The 24,538-nt window shown below is 38.9% G+C and overlaps 1 protein-coding gene across 6 annotated transcripts in view; it reads right to left on the bottom strand.

The window, feature by feature from the left end:
* LOC102999060 (cyclin-Y-like protein 1) overlaps positions 1-24,538 on the bottom strand; it is a 785,789-nt gene that overhangs the window by 152,615 nt on the left and 608,636 nt on the right. For 5 of the 6 annotated variants that reach the window (XM_057541093.1, XM_057541087.1, XM_057541108.1 and 2 more), the window contains one exon: positions 8,225-8,341. The exons of the other annotated variant lie outside the window; for it this stretch is intronic. In XM_057541093.1, the coding sequence (XP_057397076.1) occupies positions 8,225-8,341 (117 nt within the window). The remainder of the gene's footprint in view (positions 1-8,224; positions 8,342-24,538) is intronic. 6 annotated transcript variants of the gene reach the window in all.

Raw genomic sequence — 24,538 nt, 5'->3', positions numbered from 1 at the left:
ATAAATGGGCTGAGTAGTTTTTGTATTTTTTAAAGAGAATCTACCTGGAAAAATGCTACAGCCTTTAAATGAACATTTTATTAAAATGGAAGATATGAAACAGAAGGGTAATTAGATAAGTAAGTTGCTCTTTGCTGCTTCTGCTGATAGGGTAAACCCAGAAGACTCTCAGAGTTCCACAAGCTGGAGTTGCAGCAAAACAGTTCTGGGATAATTTTTCTTTATAACCTGGGGGCTCAAGACAACTGATTGGAGAGATGTAATGGCAGCTAAATGAATAAATGCATAATCTGTGCTCTGTCTCATATGTATGTATATATGTGTACACACACACACACACACACAATGCCTTCTCCAAACTAAAAAGTAGAAATAGGAAGTGTACACTATGGATTATGATAAGATAGCTCAGAATAAATAGGGTCTCTGCACAAAGAATCCTCTACTGCGGAGGGATCCTCTATACTCCTATCATTTTTTCCACTCAAAGATTCCCTAAATATGAGGTAGGTCTTATTAATCGATGAGAGAGAGCAAAAGATGAGGGCCTTCCCTTCTACACAGACTGGCAATGCTCGATGGATTTTAAATGATTTGGCAAGCCAAAAGATTTAAGCAGGGCATAGATGGCATGAGCCTTTTAAGGTACTAGAGAACCAAGAAATGAAAATGAAAGATCATTCTAGATCTTCATACTTTTTCAGGTTAATTTCTTTCCCAGGGACCTATCTAGAAACAGACACTAACTCAGCTTGACCAAAATGAACGGACCTGAATGCATTGTTCTATGCAGTATCTTTTTTTTAAATTAATTAATTAATTAATTTTATTTTTGGCTGCGTTGGGTCTTCGTTGCTGCGTGTGGGATTTCTCTAGTTGCGGTGAGCAGGGGCTTCTCTTGTTGTGGAGCACAGGCTCTAGGCACCTGGGCTTCAGTAGTTGTGGCACATGGGCTCAGTAGTTGTGGCTCACAGGCTCTAGAGCACAGGCTCAGTAGTTGTGGTGCACAGGCTTAGTTGTTCCATGGCATGTGGGACCTTCCCGGACCAGGCCTCAAACCTGTGTCCCCTGCACTGGCAGGCAGATTCTTAACCACTGTGCCACCAGGCAAGTCCCTCTATGCAGTATCTTTAACCTTGCCATTCTCACCTCCACAGCTCCTGATACACAATGCCTTCTCCAACTCACTCTATGCGCAATATTCTAGCTGCTCAGTTATCCTGTAAAGACCTTTCCCGGGCCGATCCCCACCATTATCTGTATCTGCAGTGGCCTCATTAAACTCCAGGTGAAAAGTCTGGTTTCCCCATTCAGAATCCTAAGGAAAAGCCCCTTCCTTAGGAACGCCATTTATGCATGTATCTTAGGCACAAACCCCTTGTTAAGCCCACAAGTTCTGCTGCTTCCTGGGAGTGCCAGCACTGTTTCCCATTTTCTCCACCCTTAAATGAATATTTCGGGCCACTACTGGCCTGCTATACTGAGATGGTGGGCAATCGACCCACAGCTGGAGCAGGAAAGACCCCTTTATGGGCCAAGCCTGCAACATGGCTTGATAGAGCTACAGGAGGAGCCTGAGAATATGACATACCTGACTTTCATCTCACTCCCACTGATATGCAATGGGACCTTGGGTAAGTTACTAAAACTCTCTGAACCTGGAGTTCTTCATCTGATTAATGAGAATCTGACACCCAGGGTCCCACTATTTTCCTCACAGTGAGTATTAAGGTGATAATAAAACCGTAATATCCTGTGCCTTTCCACACTGAATAACATTTCAAATGCTGATTCCCAACCACTGCTTTGACTTTACCCTGAACAGGAAGACTCACGATTATACCATATCTTGTAAATTGCCAGCCTAGAATCTTCACCCTTCTATTTTTTAGACTTTTAAAAAGTGGAGGAAAATATTGAGCACCTCTGGAATAGAAACTTACTTTAAAGATGTCAAATCAGGTATGAAAGGTAAATACGGTTATCGACAAAACACATAACATAGTTATGTGTTTTGTTTGTTTTAATGACTCATTTTCCCCCAAAGGAAGTATTCAGAAGGCACTTAAAATTATATAAACTCGCTCTTGTCCTTTCCCACTTATGGCAATGTTTTTATTTTAAAAATCTAACAACAAAACTTCAAATATATCTGACCAGGAGGTATGTACCTCCTGCTTTTCTAGAAAGATGCAAAGCATCCAAAGAATTATTCAGTTAAGACAAAATTGACAAAGTAGCACAATTCACTCGCCATGTCTATCGAATCATAGTTCTTATTGTATTTTCAAACTTATGGATACAGTTAGCAGCAGCAGTAATAATTATAAGTATCTTTGTGTCATATATTGGTACTATGTTTCTAGAGACATTATATCATTTTTAACAAAACTTATAGAATTTTAGAATAGAAGAGATGAGAAAGAAAGTAGTCTAACTGCTCTCCGGCACATACGGAAATGAAGGCAGAGTTGAATGGACTTGCTTAAAATCACAATGCAAGGTTGTGGAAAATCAGAATTAAAAGCCAAAACACAATGTTTTGCCAGACACATGGGAGAAGCTCACTTAATATTTATGGAGGTGTGCTAAAACTTATTTCTCTCCTCTGATTTTTTTTCCACGATGGTCTGATATCAATGTCACCTCAGTAAAATTTAATGTACCTATGAGGTTAGTAGAATTCTTATATTTCTTCTTGCACGTTTGAAAAGGTGTGTGATTTGTCCATTTTCTTTGGTAGACAAAGGATTAAGTTCCATATTTATAAATAAATAGGTTGAAGCAAGTGAGTCCTAGAGGTCATATACCTTGCCCCAGGTCCAGGAGGAGACAGAGCCAGGGCTTGAATCTAGCTCCACCTGACCTTAAAGCTTGACCCCTACCGTCTCCAGCAACAATAGCTAACCTTGATCTGGTCCTTGCTCTGGGTCACATGGTATGCTGAGCACCTAACCTGCAGTATCTTATTGGCTATTCACAACAACATTTTATTTGCAAATACTATTATTGCCACTACCATTTTGCAAATGATGAAAGTGATGATTAGAAAGGTTAAGTAACCATCTTTTTAAAGGCGAAGTGAAAAGCACAATTTCTTGGCATGAAATAACTAAACCAGTCCGCCAGGCTGCCTGGATTCATCTGTACTATGGCATGCAGGCTGGCCTGGCTGGGGAATATAATATTGCACACAAATGTGCATCTCTTGCTCTCATGTGCAAGAGTCAAAGAAAAATACTTGAGTTGCCAAGGTGAAACCCATCACGCCAATAAAGAGCAAAAAGCCTTTCTTCAATCTTTTGATCCGTGAATTCTATACATAAATAAAATAATTATTGCTTTCATAAAATATCTGTTTGCCACTGACAGAAAACAGAACCGGTATGTCCTACAATAGCCTTTAAACAACTAAGGAGAAAGATCAAAATAAAAATAAATCTTGACCAGATTTATAGGTGCACGCTGATTAGTTCTTGTTTTTTCCTTCACATAAACAATACCTGAAAACAATGAGAAGGGAATGTTGAGACTAGGTCTCTTGTAACAGATGGGTTTTCTCTGACTTACAGTATGGTATCATGCCGAAAAAATAATGCTGGCCCATCATTCGTGAGGCTTGGCAGAAAGTAGAGCCCAGAAAAAGCGAAGGGGATTTTTCAGGATGCGGAATGGTGCAACCACTTGGATTTGAACAAAGTACCATTTTTTTTAACTGTACTTCTCACAGTTTTATGTTGTTGCATTTTGTTGTTTTCCCCACACAACTGTTTCTTTGCTTCCACTGGTAACAATTTTTTGATTCAAAAATTCTAATATTAAAACCAAACATCGCTCATCTGGATATGATCCTGGTGCTGACTAATGAGAAGCCACGTCTTATAGGAATTTAATAACACACACTGTGATGTAACTGGAGTTGTTTACCCGCTAAGCCACCACTTCCATTTTGTACCTCACATCCTTAGTAGAAATGCCAGTCAGTAAAACCAAGACATTATTTTTAAAAGAGTAAAAGTCTCATCTTTCTATAAACGCCCTTTTTAATGAAAACATCTTCATTTCCCTCAAGCAGCATTTTATCGAAGATGCACATGGCTAGGTGAATAAAAATACCTGTGAAAGGAAAGAAGATTCCCATCAAAGCTGTTGAAATCTGATTTCATTTCAGATTCTGGAACTCATGTTGTTTTCTGTTTAAATAGATTTGGTCTGTCAATTTCCCGACCTGCTGTACCATCAGCCTGTATGGACTGCTGTGGCCGACACGGGGGTTGTAGAGACAAATATTATTACGGACCGGTAATCGAATTGAACAGGTTTACACTGGAATAGATTTACAACATCATGATCTCTGACATACTGCATGGGACTGAAACCCCTCTCCATCCATAAAGATACATTTAAGACAGTATCATTCTCTCCAGGCTGAGAAGGTAAGCCTTGAGCCAAGGAGATGGCCAAACGTAACTGTGCATTTATATGCAGGGTGTAATGCAATATTTCACTGTATTTTTTTAAGGACACAAGAAAAAGAGTATTCCATATTTACTCATAACTATCATCTCCTTTCTATTTGGGGGAAGGGGCTTAGAGATATTTTTCCACCAAAGTGGGCACGAGGAAGTAAAGGAAAATAAATTATTTTTTGAGTATATCAGCAACAGCAGCAATTCCCTTGAAAACAGTCCCTCTAAAGGCTTGATAACAGCAACTGAAGAGGTGTGAATTATAGATAAGCACCCGTCCTATTTACTTTCACCAACAATGTTTAATTAAACGCAGTTCACACCTTTTCAGTCACTCTAACCACCCTTCAAGATTGTTCCTGCTTGAAAACACAATGGGGAAAATTATTTAGGGGAAAATATGTTTTCTACTTCCTCCTTAAACCTGGAAGGGCAAATAGGTGAGTACACTGTAGCAGCAAAATCAAACTGATCAAAACAATCCTATTTCCCTGGACATGGAGGCGTATCTCCATGTATTTTAGTTTTTGACAATAAAATCCAAATCTAGGACACACCCATTCAAAGTGTTAATTGATACATTACTTTTATAACATTTTTAAAACATTGATTTGCTTTTGGAAAATAACGATTCCTCAAGTCCAAACTCTAAATTAAGCCTTTTCGAATGAGTGTTAAGTTTGGTTTGAGTCTCTACAGCTCAACTAAGTGGCAATATAAAGATAATTAAGACCAAAAATATGATTGTCAATCACTTGTTACACTCTGAAATATGTTTTGTTTGCTACTCTGCTATGGGGTTTAAGGCAATTACTAAGGTAATGTTTCCACCACAAGAAAGTCAGCTATCACCACTGTCCTAACTCAGAGGAAAACTCTTTGTCATATGGGTTGGGCAGTTATCATTGGATTATTATTCATATGTTTTCCTTTGTTAAAATTGTTATCCTTTTAGTATCTTCCACATAAGCTTTCTTCTAGCAAGAGGAACCACGTCTGTCGTTTTCACTGCGGCATCACTGGAGCCTAGGATAGTGCTTGGCACGTGAGAGGAACTTAATAAATATTTAGGAAATGGATTATAAATGCAAAACATGCTCACTGTGGAAAAATCCGAACAGTGCCAAAAGCTATAGAGTAAACAAGAAAAGTACTCCCTACCCTGACTTTCTTTCACTAGTGTTAACACTGGTACCAATCTTTATCCTTCCTTCTGTTTCTCCATGCATATACCATCATAATGTGTGTGTATTAATATAAATTATTACAGTACAAATTTGTATAATTTTTTTAATTTAATATAAATGCAATATAAGCATATTTTATATAAAATATATTTATATGTAAATTGAATCATCCTACTAGGCAATTTGTTTTCTTTTTTTAATTATTGAATTAAAGTTGATTTACAATGTTGTGTTAGTTTCAGGTGTACAGCAAAGTGATTCAGTTGTATATATATATATACATATATATGTATATATATATGTATATATATATATATATATATATACACACACACACATATATATATATCTTTTTTAGATTCTTTTCTATTATAGGCTATTACAAGATATTGAATATAGTTCCCTGTGCTATAGAGTAGGTCCTTGTTGTTTATCTATTTTATATATAGTAGTGTGTATCTGTTAATCTCAAACTCCTAATTTATCCCTCCCCCCTCAATTTCCCCTTTGGTAACCGCAGGTTAGTTTTCTGTGTCTGTGAGTCTGTTTCTGTTTTGTAAATAAGTTCATTTGTGTCATTTTATTAGATTCCACACATAAGTGATATATCATATGATTTTTGTCTTTCTCTCTCTGACTTACTTCACTTAGTATGATAATCTCTAGGTCCATCCATGTTGCTGCAGGCAATCTGTTTTCTATTTTATTTTTATACTTGGCAAAATATCTTGGTCCTCTTTCCATAAGGCTTTAATGATAAAGTTACACGCTTGTTTACAATTATTTTTCAACTTGAGGATGAGAAGACTTTGGGAGAATCTTCTTAGTTCCTAGTCAGTGGAGGAGTTAATTCTTAGTGGACAAGAGAAAAATAGCATGAATTCCACGTACCCAAATATAATCTGATTCATTCATCTTCCTATGACATTGTTCACAGTTAAAATCTTGGAATAAGAACAAGCCAGGAAAAATTATGAGATCTGGTGATGCCATACCTAATTGAAGCTCTGGTTCATTCATGAGGAATAAATACTTGGATCTACTTGGATTCAGAAGTTAAAAAAGAGGTGATCTCGGGACTACCCTGGTGGTGCAGTGGTTAGGAATCCGCCTGCCAGTTCAGGAAACACGGGTTCCAGCCCTGGTCCGGGAAGATCCCACATGCCGCGGAGCAACTAAGCCCGTGCGCCACAACTACTGAAGCCCATGTGCCTAGGGCCTGTGCTCCACAACAAGAGAAGCCACCACAATGAGAGGCCCGCGCACCACGGCGAGGAGTGGCCCCGGCTCCCCGCGACTAGAGAAAACCCACGCACAGCAATGAAGACCCAATGCAGCCAAAAATAAATAAATAAATAAATTTACTAAAAAAAAAAAAATAGCCTATAAAAAAATAGGTGATCTCCAGTAACAACAAATTATACAAACTCATAAGGCTGACCCCAGGAACAAGGTACAGTCTATGACTCAACAGAAACAGTACATTTAAATATTTAATTTACCTCATATTCTTTCAAACTTCAATGACCATATTTCCATTTTGTTACTGTATAAAATTATCATATTTATTTTAAACTCTGGCAAATTTTCTGAAGAGAAGGAAACAGTAAAACCTAAATGCAGTATATAAAATGCACATCTACAAAGCACATACATATACAGAAATATATTAAAAACAAACCAAAAACTAAACCTAGGCCTCCCACAGAGAAGAACAATTTTTCTCCATCTCCAAGCTAAAATGTTAGTTTCACTAGACATACTGAAATATACAAAGATTTCAGGAACTTTGATTTGGGTGGGAGACTTGAGTGAATTCTAGAATCTATTTGGGTTCAGTTCCTGGCTCTGCCCTCATCTGCTGTGTGAACTTAGGCAACTCGTTTAGCACGGAATACATGCTCATTGTTATTATTTTGTGTCTGTTGTTGTTATCCCCAACTGAAAGCAACAATTTTAATACCATTGTTACAAACTCTTTATAATAGAATTTAAGTCCCAAAGAAAAGACTAGAGAAGAATAAAGAGTGCTTTAAACCTAAGATGAATTTTTAAAAAAGAAAGAAAACGGTACCCATATGAAGTGATGGATGTGTTAATTACCTTGATTGTGGCAATTATTTCACAATATATATTAATGAAATACAGGTCATCTACCTTAAAAATACACAATTTTTATTTGTCAGTTATACCTCAGTAAAGATGGGGTGATCTCTCTGTAGACCTAGTAGTGTAAAGAAAGCAAAAAGACAATGACAGTAGCCTCTTGGCTACCCTTCATCCTTTGCCTTCTGCAAATTGTAAAGATGAAAAGAACCCGAACTGCCAAGCATACCTGGTGGGTTTAGCTACACATCAGATGTGTCCTACCTTGTCCCTTCCTGTTGATGTCAAGCAGTTAGCCACGAGAGATCAGCAAGTCCGGGTATAAAGGAGGAGTATTCTGCTATCAGATTCAGGATACTTACTGTGACCCCAGAGTTGCCTGGTTTCTCTAATATTTTTGTAATTCCCTGTGCATCCCACACCCCCAGCCTAAAGTACAGGAGCACTAGCACACAGCCTTACCTTCTTTGAGCATGCCCACTTTTAAACACTTCATGAAGCGGCAAGCCTGGCAGGATTTACGTCTGCGCTTTGTGATTTCACATTCATTCGTGGCAGGGCAGCTATATTCTATATTACCTAAAACACAGAGTTTAAGAAAAGAAGCTGTTAGATTTGCAAGACCCAGGCAACCCTAGCATCCCCAAGGCAACACCAACTCTGCTACTCCTGCCGTCCTCCCTCAAAAAAAAGTCAACGGCAGTCATGAGGATGTCACAAATATGAAGCCAGATGCTCGCTATAACCGCTGAAGATGCATCAAATAATGAGAAGATATATGGTGAAGCTCTTCAAAAGATTAAGCTTAAAATCAGCCTTTAAAATTATGCTTCATCCACTCATACAAAGTAGCGGTCTTCCAGAATTTGAGGATCCGAAAGAAATTTCCCAGCGGATTATTTCCATAAAAACACCAACATCAAAACCGTATTACAGTACCATCCATCCTGGACTTCTTTTGGTTACTAATGCCCTGATGCATCAGACTTTTTGTCTCTCTGACACTGAACAGTACAAATCTCAACGTGAAAAATGGTCAGCAGGCTAATTTGGGACTGCGCAGTAAGCTCCTTGAGGGCAGGGACTGAAGTTACATGGTTCTCGCTTCATCACTTACCAGAGCCTTACAATACAATTTTACTCTTGGAAAATGTTTACTGATGATGATGATCACCATCATCACCACCATCATCACCATCACCACCGTCATCATCACCATCACCACCATCATCACTATCTTCATTACAACCATCATCATCACCATCTTCATTACAACCATCATGACCACCATCATCACCATCATCATCATCATGTTTATTCAATTACTTGCATAATGAATTCCAAACACTCAAGCTGCATGGAAGTGCTATAAATCAAAATAAACTGCTATGAAATTATATTTTTAATATTACAGTCTACATCATTTACGTTAGTAACAACACATTTGAAGTGATAAGGATGTCGCCAGAAGATCCAAACTTTAACTTGCAATTTTTCAATTAGTGCCAAAGACTATGTGTGGGAAGTGCTCTGGGGCTGCCTACAGCTTTGTAGAGAAGCTGCCTTTAAAATAAAGCCTCTCTCCCCTATCAGCTCTGTCACATAGTGCTTGAAGGTCTTTCGTTACTTCCTAACCCTTTCCCCTTGTGATTAAGTGCATTAGTATCTTAATGAAAATGCATTCTGTTTATTGCCCTCTTGGGAAGGGGGAGGTCATCACACCAAATGCATAAATTGTCATCAGAGACGGTCCGAGCATAATTGCAATTTTGCTGCTCCATGTTTGCAATACCCAGGGTCCATCCAAGTCCCCTGAAACATGCACAGATTCTAGTAATTAGCATAGAGTCTGCCTGGGACCACAGCATTGATGAAATATTTCAGAGTTAATCACACTTTGTAAACACTGATTTATATTGACTACCTTTCTCCAGACTGATGTCTCCTCATTAAATATCACATTAGGGCTTCCCTGGTGGCGCAGTGGTTGAGAATCTGCCTGCTAATGCAGGAGACACGGGTTCGAGCCCTGGTCTGGGAAGATCCCACATGCCACGGAGCAACTGGGCCCGTGAGCCACAGCTGCTGAGCCTGCGCGTCTGGAGCCTGTGCCCCGCGACGGGAGGGGCCGCGATAGTGAAAGGCCCGCGCACCGCGATGAAGAGCGGTCCCCGCACCGCGATGAAGAGTGGCCCCCACTTGCCGCAACTAGAGAAAGCCCTCGCACGAACCGAAGACCCAGCACAGCCAAAAATAAATAAATAAATAAATAAATAAATAAATAAATAAATAAATAAATAAAAAATATCACATTAGTGGATTGCAGGATTGTACAAAGACTCAACTACTCAGCAACTGCTAATTCAACAGGAAGTAATACCTAACCACTCTTAACTACGGAGAACTGGTTAAGTATGCATGGCTTCAAAAAAAAAAAAAAAAAGCCTGTGCATTATAACTTAAGATAATCCTATCAAAATTGACTAAATTAGCATTCTAATTCAGGGTATTTATAATAATAAAAGCACCTACTTTTTAACATAATAGGTGAAATATTAAGAGTAATATTAATTGCATCAACAGAAGCACACACCATCACCTTCCTCAGAGATATTATTGTGTTACTGTATTATTACACTCACAGAAAACCAAGGATAAGTCAAAGGAACCAAACTGGCTGGGTCACGGCTGAGAATAAAAGGATTTAGAATCTGAACTTTAGATGAATGATTTTTCACTGCGATTTTCACTGAAAATTTATTTTGCATCAAGAGAGTGTTGCTAGTCATTTTCTAGGGGTTAATTAGTATTCGACTACCAGATCCTTCCACTCTACATGGCTCTCCTTATACTTATGTAAAAAGAAACCCAAGCCTCTGCTTTCTCAGGAAGAGTGGAACAATAACTAGTTAGAAAGAGAAAAAAAAAAATGTTTTCCGAACAGCATTACTTCCCTTTTTTTGTTCCTCAAAAGTCAATACGAAGTCATCATTTGTTCACTTTCTAGTATCAAGGCATGAGCACAAGTTCCCCTGCCCCATCCCTTTTAACCCAGTGCTGGAAACTTCTACTGGGATGACCCAGCATCACACACACACAAAATAATCACCTTCCTTTTCAAACCAGTTCCTCTTCTTCTTTGAACATTATATCCTCATCCTTCGCAACAAGGCCCTTCTGACAGGCCCCTAAATGAGGCCTGTGTGAGCTCACACCTGAACTATGGTAGTTATCGCCTAACTGGGCATTTTGCCTCCGTCCCGTCCCCCTCTAATCCACATTGCATACCACGATCATATTCCTCTTCCTATGACGGCTTTGATCATGTCGTTAAATCAACTTTTAAAAAAATCAATAGATTCCTATGGCCTCTGGAATAAACATAAAATATTCACCTAGCCCACAAAATCCCTGCCCCATGTGACTCTCATCCACTTTTCCAGCAACATTACAATGATTACCTTATATGAACTTCCTGATGCACCAATTTGATTTATTCAGTTTTTGCTGTGTCCTTCAGACGTCCCTCTGAGGATGATCTATCTTTGCCCCTCTTTTCTTCTTAAAATTACTTCCAAGGCTCAACGTTCAACTCAAATTCCATTCAAATCTTTCATGAAAACTTCTCAAACCACCCTAGCAGAAAATGATTTCTTGGTTCTCATATCTTTTCGGGTACTCTCATCATATACAGACGTGCCAGATTCTTTTATACCTTTTCACGTGCATATTATCCATGAGATGGTCAGATCCTGGAGGCAAGGATTATTGCTTATGCGGAATAGAAATCCTCCACCCAAAAGTAGTATATAAGTAAAATAATACATTTTAAATTACGTGATATTTTTTGGTGTCTCAAGGTCATTTTTCTGAACATCAATTATGATGCTGTCACATAGTACTGTCCACAAGGTCAGGTGAGCTAGATGGCCCATTAGGAAGCAAAATGAAGAACACAAGGAAAACCATTCCACAAATCAAATTAGAAAGAAAAAAAAGTAGAAGAAAATCTAGTTAATTTTTCAAAACCTTACAAAAATACCTTTGACAAAAATGGAAATCCATGGCAAAACCAGGAGAGCTTATCAAGGAGAAAATAGAAAAATACAAAGGTTTCTGGCGAGTTAAGTGTGAAAAGAGAAAAAAAACCAAAACAAAACTGTAAGAAGTTTTAAAGGAAATAAAAGTACATCTTGATATAAATAAGAATAAAAGTAATATAAAATATGAAAATACAGATGGGTGGCACTAAAAGAGCTATTTAATGTTTATCTTATCATAACACTTACTATCATTTACAAAATGGGTGCCCTAAGAATTGGAGCCATGTTGCAGAAAACACTCAGGAGTGATTCAATTATAGCAGCTGAATCTATAGACGCCCCTTCTCTGAATGACTGTCTAAAGATTTTTATATTTCTTCAGAAACAGAAGGGAAATTGTCAAATTGCCATATGAGAGTTTTAGATCACATATAAAGAAGGATTCCAGTTTCCTTTCTAACCACTACATTCTATAATTCTTCAATGACAAAGAGATACGTAAAGGCAGAAGAATTTTTAATAGTGACTTAGGATGAGTTCTTGAGGGCAGAGTTCTGTCTCATTTATAGCTGAATCCTCAACGCTTATCAATAAGCCTACCATTTTGTACACGTGCAGGGCTGGGAAAGAAAGAGCAAGTCCCTGCCTCTTAAGGAATCTACAGTTTTACAGAGGAGACAAGACATGTCAACAAATCACAATACAACTGAGTGTGCAGTGCAACGGTTCTGGATTCAAGTCAGCACCAGACACCCGTGTACACGGATGCATCCCCACAGCTGCTGAGAGTGTGCTTTGGAAAGTCAGTGAGTTCTTCACACAGGAGCAAATGATTGAACTGTGCTGTAAAAAATGAATAAATGACTACATTGGGGTAAAGGAATCTTCCCCAAGCTATAGAAAAAAACACCACATTCTTATAAAAATTTCGCTGTGAATGGAAAGAAAATACACTGGTCCTGAGTATTTTCATAAATGATAGAGTTTCAGCTAAGCATATAGACATGGTTTACGATGAATCTGACATCCTTCTGCCAAATGTTCTGTTTCAATAAATTTGTCTTGACATATATGGAAGATAACCTTGATTTCACTAAGTAACACTGGTTTATACCTTGAAAAACAAATCAACATCATTCTAAAGAACTTCTTGGCTGGAGGAAAACCTCTCTAATTTCCAAGCCCTCCCACTGAGTTCCTTAGTTCATTGTTGTTGGCTGTGATCACCCACCCAACAGTCTTTGATTCATGTCAGAGTCTACAAAGATTCTGCCCTTGAAAAACCTTCCCTGGTGCTTTTTCTATTCAATGAAGAGAGCATTTTATCCTAAAAATATGCTGCCCCAAGCACCTAGGCAACACTGTTACATCTATTTTGATAATGGCTCTAAGACACGCTCCCAATAGACCCTATGATCTCGATGGGGCACTTGTTTTCCTTCGATTCACCAAGAGGAAACAAGGCAAAAATATTTCCAGTAGCAACTGCCGGCTTCTGGAATGTTAACACTGGACAGTCATTCAGGGGAATGCAGAAGTTATTGTTCACAGCCTAGAATTCTCATTTCAGACACGGAGTTTTCTTGGATTATAGCTCGCTATTTTCTGGGCCACGTTTGTTATAAGGCACCAGGGACTGAATTGGGCAGCCGTGGATGACACGACTGGAATTTTCCCAGTTTTGTCAATAGCTGGGGAAATAAGCTCAGCTTCAGAGGGAACCAGATCCACGTGGAAGCTCTGGGTTTTTTAACCAGGCTGACAATCATGATAGAGCAAGTTATAATATCTCTTGGCGTCTTTTCAGAAGGTCCTGGGCTCTGATGACTGACTGCAGAGTCTTCTGTACAATCAGTTTGAGGGCAATATAATCCTCTCACTTACTGCTTAATAGAAACTTGCAGCTAGCTGGTGGATAGACTAACAGGGTGTATGTAAAACTTCAGCCTGGAGCGCCAGTGGATAATTTGTATATTCCTTTCAGTCACTTAATGGACTTTTACAGTTTAGCAGTGAAAGGGCTGAATGATGTAAATTAGCACGGCATCTCAAAATAAAAATATATGTCAAATCTTTACTTCTGACTCACATCTCTTGCACATAGTAATGAAGCATTGGGCTTTATGTAGTTCCCAAGAGCTGTCCTCTTTTTCATACATACAGACATCATAATTTTAAAGCCAATTTGAAAGCATCTGTCTATTTCCCCCAATTGTTTTAATTTTATTAACAGAACCAAATGGCTTGGGATGACCCAAGGGCACTCCAAGTGGGGTTTATCCAATTGTTTTCCAACATGAAGTGATTTAAAAATAATGGGATTCGCCTCAGTACACAATTACAGAGCATTAAAAACATGAAGGCAGTAATCTGTAGTATTTTTGTTTTAAGTGTCCAAAAGCAGGAAAAAGAAAGAAGGAAAACCCTCTCTTTACTGTATGGTAGTAAAGGTTTTTCCATACAGTGATACAACTTCCCTTTCTTTCCTTTTCTTCTCTTTTTTGTGTTTAAAGCTCCTTTGTTTCTAGCTCCTTTCTCCTCATTCTACCTGAAATAGAAAATAACAGTATCTATAGCCGGGATTATATAATGTGAGATAATAACTCATTACATACCTGTGGCAAAAAAAAGTCATAATTCTATCAATGCATATTTAAGTAAAGGATGCTATTTTATTTTCAAAGAACGCACCCAAAGTTAGACTTCAAAATAAGTTACTTAGGGACGCTATATCTCTTCCCAGAAGAATGCTCTGAATACTTTTTGAAACTTCTTTCAAACTGCCACTAGAGTTATTTCAAAGCTATAAAGCAGAGAGGGGAAGGAATCAAATGACACTTTGCTCATACTCACCCAAAATATCTGACTGGCCAAATACAAGACACGATGCCGAACGACGGTTGTCTATTACGAAATGTTAAATCTCCCCTCAAAGGTCCAAGAACTGCCATCACTGAAGATATTTCAAGAATCTGCCTCAAGTTCTCAACGAAGATGCCCCAGACTATGACAAGGAATGGCAGCCCCAGGCAACCGAGGGGACCCCACCCACCTGCGAGCTCGAAGACGTGGCAGATGGAGGAGGTGGGGGAAGAGGGCCACGTCCGGTTAACAGGCACACCGGGCTCTCAGCAAAGCAATTTCCTACACAGGGTTATGCCAGAGCCTCACATTCTTTGCCTTTTGGCTGCCCCTCTAACCCTCTACAAAATGAGGTGGGAGACAGGCGGGTCTAGAAAAGGTCACTTGATATTTGGTTCTTTAAGGTTCTACTGGATTAAATTCTGATCATCACAAAAGCAATTTACAAGAGCCCTAAAAGTATGTGGGCACAAATGACTGCCTTTTCACAGTGAAGATCAGGCCTTGCTCCCAAATGCGAGTGGATGATGCTTTGCCTTTAAGGGAAAAAGATCAGGAAAAAACCCACAAGCAGGCAGGTTTATTTATTTTTTATTCTTTTTTATTTTTTGGCCGTACCACACAGCTTGTGGGATCTTAGTTCCCTGACCAGGGATTGAACCCTGGCCCCCCAGCAGTGAAGGCTCAGAGTCCTAACCACTGGACCGCCAGGGAATTCTCCAAGCAGGCAGGTTTATAAATCCTAGTGACTGGAGACTAAACCACAGACTCTGGTTTCATCCTCCAGCCATCTGTGTTGGGAGGGCCATTGAGCCTACAGTGGATACCAGCATTGACTGCCTCCATGCAAATACATGTATCTAATCACAAGATTACATTTCCCCATTGTATTCAGTGAACAATGATTTAGCAGGAAAACAATGCTGTACAATGGGGAGGAATTATTTAGTCTTAATTTTTTTCCAATTTAAACAAGACATACCCTGCCTCAGTTTCCCCCAAACTTGTAAACATGGCCACTCCTTTATTGCTTTAATTGCACAACTGTTAACACTGAGCACGGTGCATGTTCATCTCAAAGAGAAGTTGGGGAAAAGTTCTTGTGTGCCCATGTATATCCATCCTTAGCATACGGCCTTGCATATGGGTCAGGAAAACGTCTGAGGATGAATAAGTGAGGGAAGAAGGAGAAAGGAAGCGGCAGATCTCAGTTCAAATTCCAGCTCTGCACTTTCTTAGCTGTCAGAACTCAAACCGGTCACTTCACCTTCATACTCCCAGTTTGCTTACGTACAAAAGAGGAATCATCACTCCTGCTTTATAACATTGTAAGCATGACGTGGAATATAGGTATTAAAATCATATACAGTTTTGTTCTCCCTTCTGAGAAGAAAGGGAAGAAACACTGTAAGATTTTCATCGACGATGAAACATTATGAAATACTCTGACTCAAAGACCTAAGCGTGGAGTTTGGGAATAGTATAAAAACAGTCTTCTGCAGATTTATGCAAGAGTGTGAGAATGAATATGCCATTCACACAGAGAACTGGAGAGAGGATTTTGTCTTGCCAACAACTCTCGTGTACACAGCTATATTTTACAGATACCAGGAGGAGAGGAAGAAGTGTAATAACTCAAGTCATTTTTTAAAGCACCAAATTGTCTACGAAGTGAATTTCCAAGACATCAACCACCTCTCCTCATGAACATTTCCTGTCACTTCCCTGGAGCTTGTTAAACTGCCCATCACTGGGTGTAATCTGATTATAATTGAGGGCAAAGCATTTGCAAAGCTCTTCAAAATCTCACCCCAGCCTTATCTCTTGCCGCAGTTCCAGGTCAATCCCTACCCCTATCCCAAGTCCACCCCCTTGTCTGACACCCACGCTGAATTACTTCCAGTTTCTAGAAAGCAGCATTGTCTTTCCTGCTGGTCCTAGATGTGCTTCTTTTATCATTTCTTCAATGAAGCTCTCCCAGGGCCCACAAGACTGGGGTCCAGGGGTCTGTATGGGTATAACTAGTTCATCTCGCACTTACCTTCAAGCGAACTTTTCTCCTAGCCTTTAAGGCACTTTATTACATGTGTCTAGTGAATTGCCCACCTCTTGTCCCAACTGTACAACTGTCCATTCCTTGAGGACGGGGACTTACTCCCCTGGAGTCCCCAGCAGAACGTTTCATTACCCGTCCACTTGATTTTTACTGATCCTATTTCTCATTCCTTCATTTTAATGTTTAGCTCCAAAGTACGCATAAAAATAAACTAGGTACAGTCAATTAGACAGAGCATAACTGATAGCAGCCCACCAATAATATACCATTTGTCATAAAGCAACACAGATTTTTAGGCTATTAGACTTAGAACAAATCCCAAATTCCAGTAGGTTCAGGCTCCTGGTTTTATGTAGACCTGAAAGAGGTGGATGGGTACTGACTTATCTATGATCACTCAACCCTCTTTACAAGGATAAGTGCTAGTTAATTGCAGAAAAGAGACTAAAACTCAAATTCCTGACAACCAGCCCAATGCTCTTTCAATGCACCTGTTAAAACTTACATACCAACACCTCTAATAAACACTAAGAGTGTGGAGCACTCTTCTATGTGCTCTACATCTATGAACCCCCATTTTGCAGATGAGAGAATTAAGGCACAGAGAGAAGAGGTAACATGCCCAGAATTACACAGCTTACAAGCGCCAGAGCTAGGATTGAAACCCAGGCACTCTGGATCCAAGTCTCTCCTCTTAACTAAGATGCAATGTCGCCTGACTCTAATCTCCAAAAGAAATTAATTGAGTGCTGTAACTGAGTGTTGTTTAGAACAAAAATGAAAAATGAAATCGTTATCTCCTGAGAGGGTGCTTTGTGTAGCTGTTGTTGTTGCTACTGTTGCTGGTTGCAAAGGAAATTTTGATGCCTGGGAATGTGGTAGGATAGGGTGGATCTTGGCATTGTCATTTGCTGTTGTCAGACTTGTGGTGCAAGACCAGCTGTGGGAGAGGATAGGGTTGCTCTTGGAGAAGGGAATTCCTCAACACCTCAAAAAGAAATCCCTCAACTTGTCTCTGTACCACTATGGTTTGTGACCAGTTTAAGTCCACAGAAACCAAACAAACCGTGTCACCAAAGCAACAGGTGTCAGGTTGTACACATGTATTTTATAGATCCCCAAACACAGCTATTGTTCATGATCGGAAAAAACTCAGAATCCAGAATCGGCAGGGTGTGCTTTGAAATGCATTTAAAAGGGAATAACAGTATACAATCAAAAATGCTTACTGATGAAAATGATGGAGAATACAAATCTCTCTCATCAAGGTATGCAGAAATTTAACGTTTTTAGCTTTGACAATGACATCTTCTTGGAAAGGGCTACTGCTCTTTTGCAGTGTAGAAAACATCCCCTATGTGATGTGTGCAGACACTTCATCTTTGCCTTTAAGCTCCTATGGTATAGGGATCGTGTCACGGTCTTCATAAAAGAGCTCAAAAACGACCACTGCCACCTGAAAGGTGTTATATCTGAGCTAACCGTAACTCCCCAAATTTGCTGTGCTCAGGATCCAACTCCAATTCTTATGTGTTCTTTCTCTACTTAGAAATTTTAAACAGCCTTGATATGAGTCTGCCTGTGTCTCTTTAAACATACAATTAAAAAAAAAAAGCTCTGTTAACATAATACTCTTGGTGAAAGGAAGAAATGCTAATTAAGTCTAATGCATCCACTCCATTTGGATAGAAAGAGTTTCAATGTGCGCATTTTGCAGTGGCAATTACCGAATGGTACAGTAAGTCCGTATGACAAGTGTGGAGGCATTAGGATCCTACCCTATGTGACAAAAACAAATGACTCAAAGAGGAATTTGACTTCATGCCAATCTTGAGATTTTCCTTCTACCTTAAACAAGTCAAAACAAGCATACCCTTTCCTAATACTGCCCCTAAGTGCTTTGTTCTTGAATGCTACCAGTGTGCCCAGAACTCCGAAGAGACATTGGTATTAGATTCTTCCTTCCGGATCAAGTTCACGTATTCAACAAGTGTCTACCTATGTCCTCCAAAGCTGGTATGGATTTGGGGAAATCCTGCTTGACACAAGTGATGGTAATTGATCTATATTTAAACTGTAGAATGTGATATAACTGTGATTACAAGATGCTAGAGTCAAATGGGTTCAAGTCCCAGTTCTATCATTTTCTGTCTGAGTTGGGGCAAACTTTTAAACCTGGAGTTACTTTCTTTGTAAATGAAGTGGTCATGGGACCTAGCAGTTGATACCTCATGGGGTTGCTGTGTGAAGCAAGTGAGATCGTGTATTGAAGGTACTGAGCAGAGTGCCTCATACAGAGTGAGCCTTGATTATCAACCATCATCACAACAGGGTAATGATACTCAGGAGAGGGATGCAGAAGAAGAGCCAAGAGGGACTTGCGAAGGGCCCGGTGCTGGGCCTCAGCCCAGAAATGAGGAAATGCTGGGCAGAGAATTCCTCCTGGCCGGCACTAGGAAGCCAAAAGGCTAGGAGCGTAGTAGGTCTGTTAAATCAATAGGCACCATTAGGAGAAGCATAAGCCAACGTTCAAAAAGGAGTAATGACTAGTCACCCCAAGAGTCAGGGGACGCCAACAAGGCTGCCAGCTGGATTTAGAGTAAAACAGAGAAGCTCAGAGGAGAACCAGTAAAGCTCGGACCGTGTAGCGTGTGTGCCTGAAGATTCTCCTCTCGGAAAGAAAACCTGGGCACCTAAACTGTCTGCTCTGACAGGGTGGTCAGCAAAGGACCTGACGTCTCCTCAGGGAGGAAAAGTACAGAGGGAAACTTAGCAGGGGAGAGTGGGGGGCTTCTTCCTGTTGGATGATGATCCAGGGGAGGCAGGGTCAGGATTCCTCTTCCTGGAAACACTTAATTCTTACCCCTTTATAAAACAGCAGGGGTCCACAAGCTTTTTCTTAAAGGCCCAGATAGCCAAGAGTTCAGCTTTGCAGGTCCTTCAGTGTCTGGTACAACTCCTGTAGAAGCAGGAGAGAAGCCACAGACAACGCAAGAATCGGTGCGGCTGTGTTCCAATAGAACTTTCTTTAGCAAAGTGGATTTGGCCCCCAGGGCCTTGGTTTACTGATCTTGGGTCTAAAACATGTGGACAAAAGGCTGCAATGATAAGAAATACTTTACAATCTCTTATCCATCATTTCCTCTTTTTTTTTTTTTTTTTCTCACAACCCTGTAAAGTAGCTTCTTATAAGTTAGGTTCAGATATTAAAAAAGAAATCTCAGTAAACTGAGACGAACAGGTGGCAGGATGAGTTGGAGGGCTTTTGCTTGAAATATTTGTAAAATTTGAAATTGTTATCCACGTAAAACATAGTCTGAGGACTCTGGGGACAGCGAGGGTGTTCCAGAAGCAAGGAAGCAGTGCAGACGCTTTGGAAGCGAGGGAAAAAAAATACAGGCGCAGTCAAGGACAAAATCTTGGGCTAGATTTGTTCCTTTGAAGATTCTTGTACTTGCCTCTGATCTTCCTCAAATGGAAACTATGTTAATAGTATGCGCTGAAAGAAAATGGGTATCAGAATGCAGATGTAGGGTATGCTTTCAGATTCACGCTAAAGCATTCAGATCTCAAGCTCTAAATTTTAAATTAATCCAGATTTTCTTGTACTAAATTCTCTTGTTTTCTTTCTAGGATGACTCAGTGATGCCCTTCTAAAAAAAAAAAAAAAACATATAAAAATATGGCTGTTTCTTTAAACTTTTTCAAACCAAAATAAAACAAGAGTTAATTCCAAAGAATATAATTTTTTCCTATAAACATCCAGATGCATTCATATAATCACTTAAAAGAAAAAAAAACTCCTTCTGACTAGTATTCATCATAAGAAAAAAAAAAATTGATTCTGAGCTGCCTTCTATTGTGGTCACAACGTTTAGTAAGTGGACAGGAGAAGAAATAAGCCTCTTCCCTCCTGAAATCAAGAACGAAAGAGTCTGGGAAGTGTTATCAGCGGTGAGTGTACACTTTTAGGATCAACCTAAGACCAGCAACTAAAAATCTAGTAGCAAAATGAGTGTCAGCAGATAAAATCCAAGGGAACTGAGACAGAAAACTGATATGGTGGTACTGAAGGGCTGAACTCTCAAACTTTATATTTAGGGGATTTCAGAAAATGAATGATAAAAAATTAGATATTTTTAAGACTTACTTCTGCTGCCTCCTTTTTACAAACCTTTAATATCATCTAATCATCACTGAAAATATTAATTCTCCTTTTTTATTATATTTTAACAACTTAATGGAAAAATTTGCCCATGAACTAAAATCTCTTAAGAAAAATTCAGTCCAAAATTATTCAATGCTTGAAAAGCTTTTAAAATATACAAGGCAGGGTAATGAGGGGGTTAAGAGAAGAGGCTCTGGGTTCAGACTGAGACCCAACTGTGTCTGGGCAATTTCTTCTCTGTGCCTCTCTGTGAACTTTATAGAAGTTCCACATCTATAAATAATATAGTAATATTATAATGGTAGTATCTGCTTTAACGCAATGGTGGAAGAATTAAATAAGATAATTAATGTAAAGCACTTAGAATAATGTGTGGCACTTTTTAAAAACAAATATATTCATTATTATTATGACAAATTAACAAATTCTTCATCTATTACTGGTATAAAGGCATGGTATTCAATTCAAGAGGATGAAACCAACTATTTACATTGTCCACCTATGTAATTACTTATGGATAAGCATTGGCAGGTGAAAGATTAGAACTTCAAATTTGAGAAACATCCAGAACGCCTCAAAAATATTTAAACATTCACATCATACTCATTATTAGAATGGCCATTATTAAAAAAAAAAAAAAGAAAGAAAATAAGCATTGGAGAGGATACAGAGAAATTAGAACCCTCATTCACTGTTGGTGGGGGTGCAAAATGGTGCAGCCTCTATAGAAAAAAATATGGAAGGTCCTCAAAAAATTAAAAATAGAACTGCCATATGATCCAGTAATCCCACCTCTGGGTATTTTATCCAAAAAATTGAAAGCAGGATCTCGAAGAGATATTTGTACACCCATGCTTATTGCAGCATTAGTCACAATAACCAAGAGGCAGAAACAACCTAATGTCCATTGATGAATGAATGGAAAAAGGAAATGTGATGTATACATCTATACATATAATGGAATATTATTCAGCTGTGAAAAAAAAGGAAATCCTGACATATACTACAACATAGATGAACTGAGGACAGTATGCTAAGTGAAACAGGCCAGTCACAAAGACATAAATACTACATGATTCTGTTTATAGGGGGTTCTAAAGTAGTTAAACTCATAGAAACAGAAAGTAGAATGGTGATTACCAGGGGTTGGAGGAAGGGGAAGATGGCGAGTTGTTATTTAATTGGTATAGAGTTTCATTTCTGCAAGATGAGATAATGTTGAAGATCTGTTGTACAATAATATGCATATAGTTAGCACTAAGGTATTATACCCTTAAAAATGGTTACGATGGAAAATTTTAACTTATATATTATGTTATGTGCATTTTATGTTATGCTTTTTACCACAATAAAAAATAAAATGAATTGGACTTCCCTGGTGGTCCAGTGGTTAAGACTCCACGCTTCCAATGCTGGGGACGTGGAGGTTCGATCCCTGTTCGGGGAACTAAGATCCCACGTGCCGCATGGTGCGGCCAAAAAAAAAAAAAAAAAAGAAAAAGATGTGAAAAAATAAAATAAATAAAAAATATGCTGGAACATCATTTCTTTTACATATAAACTTATATTAACTTTTCGTATAAACCAGAATACTTTACCAGCATCCATTACCTAATTTTGCTTTCAGGTAAAACTTCTGAAATGGTGTAATAAGAGAACTCCAATGACCAGGCCTGTTGAATCCCAACAACTTAAAGCAACTTCAAAAGAAACTTAATTAATGCCCTGTGTATACTTTATCACTTCTATGATGTTATCTAAATTTATCAAGTAATTATCAGAAAAATGAATCATTGCCTTGGGCTTTACCAGTAAAGAAAAAAAAATTCTGACCCATGCCACTGAACGCCACCCTGCCATTCCTCACAACCTGTCTCACAGCTTCCAAAACCTGAATTCTAACAAGTAACAAATCCTCAGGATTCAAATCATATTGAGACATATACTCCTGCAACTGATTACCCAAAAAAGTGACCCACATTCGCACCAATAGGAACTTCAGACAGCAGAACTCTCATCACTCAATTTTTTTGTTTTCTTTCCTACCTTTAGGGTGAACATTTTAGTGTATCCTAACTGGATTCAGCCAGAACCAATTCTGAATTTAGGGGAAGAAGGATTTTATCATGTAATTACTTTAACATATGTTAAAGCATGCACTTTGAAAAATATGAAGTACAATGTATCTTTCCTAGTATTTGCGCTCAAGCATTTAATATGACGCTCTGTAGACGGTAGCCATTCTAACAAGGTAATTTATTGGTTATTCTCTGAACGAAACAGCATTATTTGTCAGGGCTTGGTTCTGAGTGAGGGAGAACCAAGAGGAAAGAATGAAAGCTATTAGAATGTTAAGAGAGGTACTGATACCTTTTCTTGGGAGTTCATCTTGTTATCAAAGGACAGCCTCCAGCCTCTTCATCAAAACAGTCATCAGATAACACTAGGGTGACCTGGGTGCAAGTCCAGCTGTCTGTAGGCAAAGTATCAGCCACACCCTACTACCTAAGAAGTCCCATCACAGATGCAAAAATCCACCTAGCTAACAGACGAGAAAGTAAATGGTTTTTTTAAAGAATTAATTGGAACTGATCCGTGAAGTCCTTCCGACCTGAGCATGTGAACAACACAAACTTTCTTCTCACCAGTGATTTGCTGGAAGAACTGGTGTGGAGTGCTGGGAGAGGTTGTGGATTTGACCAGTGGTAGGCTGGGCCAGGCTAGGAAAAGAGAATTACTCGCCAACAAATTCCCTGGAGGAAATGGCAATGCACGTGCTTCCTTTCCCGTAAGAAAGTGACTTTATCCGGAACTGGTAAGTATGGATGGCGCAGGTGGACCAGGACAGTGGAACCACAGAGGGCACCAATTCTCACGCCAGCTCCACCTACAATCAGCACCTGGGAGTCCCTTTCCTTCCTGGCTGCTACTTCTGAGGACACTGGCTCAGGTGAACCATGGGAAATGGATTTTATTTTCTGAGTACAGAGGGTTTTATTTAAGAAAAAAAAGTTCACAGAAATTTAAAAAAGAGAGAGAGCATAGCCTCTTAAGTATGCATGTGTAAAGATAATCCAGAATAACATTCGTATTTTTTTTGATTCTATAACGTAGGCCGTATCAGAGTAGAGTCAATGGAGAATATACTAATATTACAGATATATTAGAAATTTAGTTAAAGTGTGAAAATAGAACTAAGTTTAAAAAAATTACTAACAAGCTTGTCCTTTTATTAATTGTAACTATTGCACTTTTAAGAATTAGCGATATTACTACATTTTTTTAATAAATAAAAATAAATGCAATATCATTTACCAGAGGATCATAAAATGCATACTATAATTTCTTCCCAACCACTGTGAAATAACATAGACAGTAGAAGAGAGGGTCACTCGTTTTGCAAATATATTGCTTAGGAAAGTGAATTTTGTCTGCCTAACTTGACTAATTATCCAATCTCACTAATTTGACAGTGAACTACAGTTGGACTTTTTACCATGGCATAAAAAAGTTTCATTGCAAATTCTTTTCCTCCTTGAATGCCACTGGCATATACCCCTTACATGGGATAGGTTCCTATCTACTGTCACCCAACTGGACAACATACCCTTTCAGGAGGTTAAAATATGTTGATTTTAAATGACTTT

The sequence above is a fragment of the Balaenoptera acutorostrata genome, chromosome 1 (assembly GCF_949987535.1).
Source record: "Balaenoptera acutorostrata chromosome 1, mBalAcu1.1, whole genome shotgun sequence".
In the NCBI taxonomy this organism is placed as follows: domain Eukaryota; kingdom Metazoa; phylum Chordata; class Mammalia; order Artiodactyla; family Balaenopteridae; genus Balaenoptera; species Balaenoptera acutorostrata.
The sequence above is the reverse complement of the archived record's forward strand: the minus strand, read 5'-3'. Positions and strand labels throughout refer to the sequence as shown.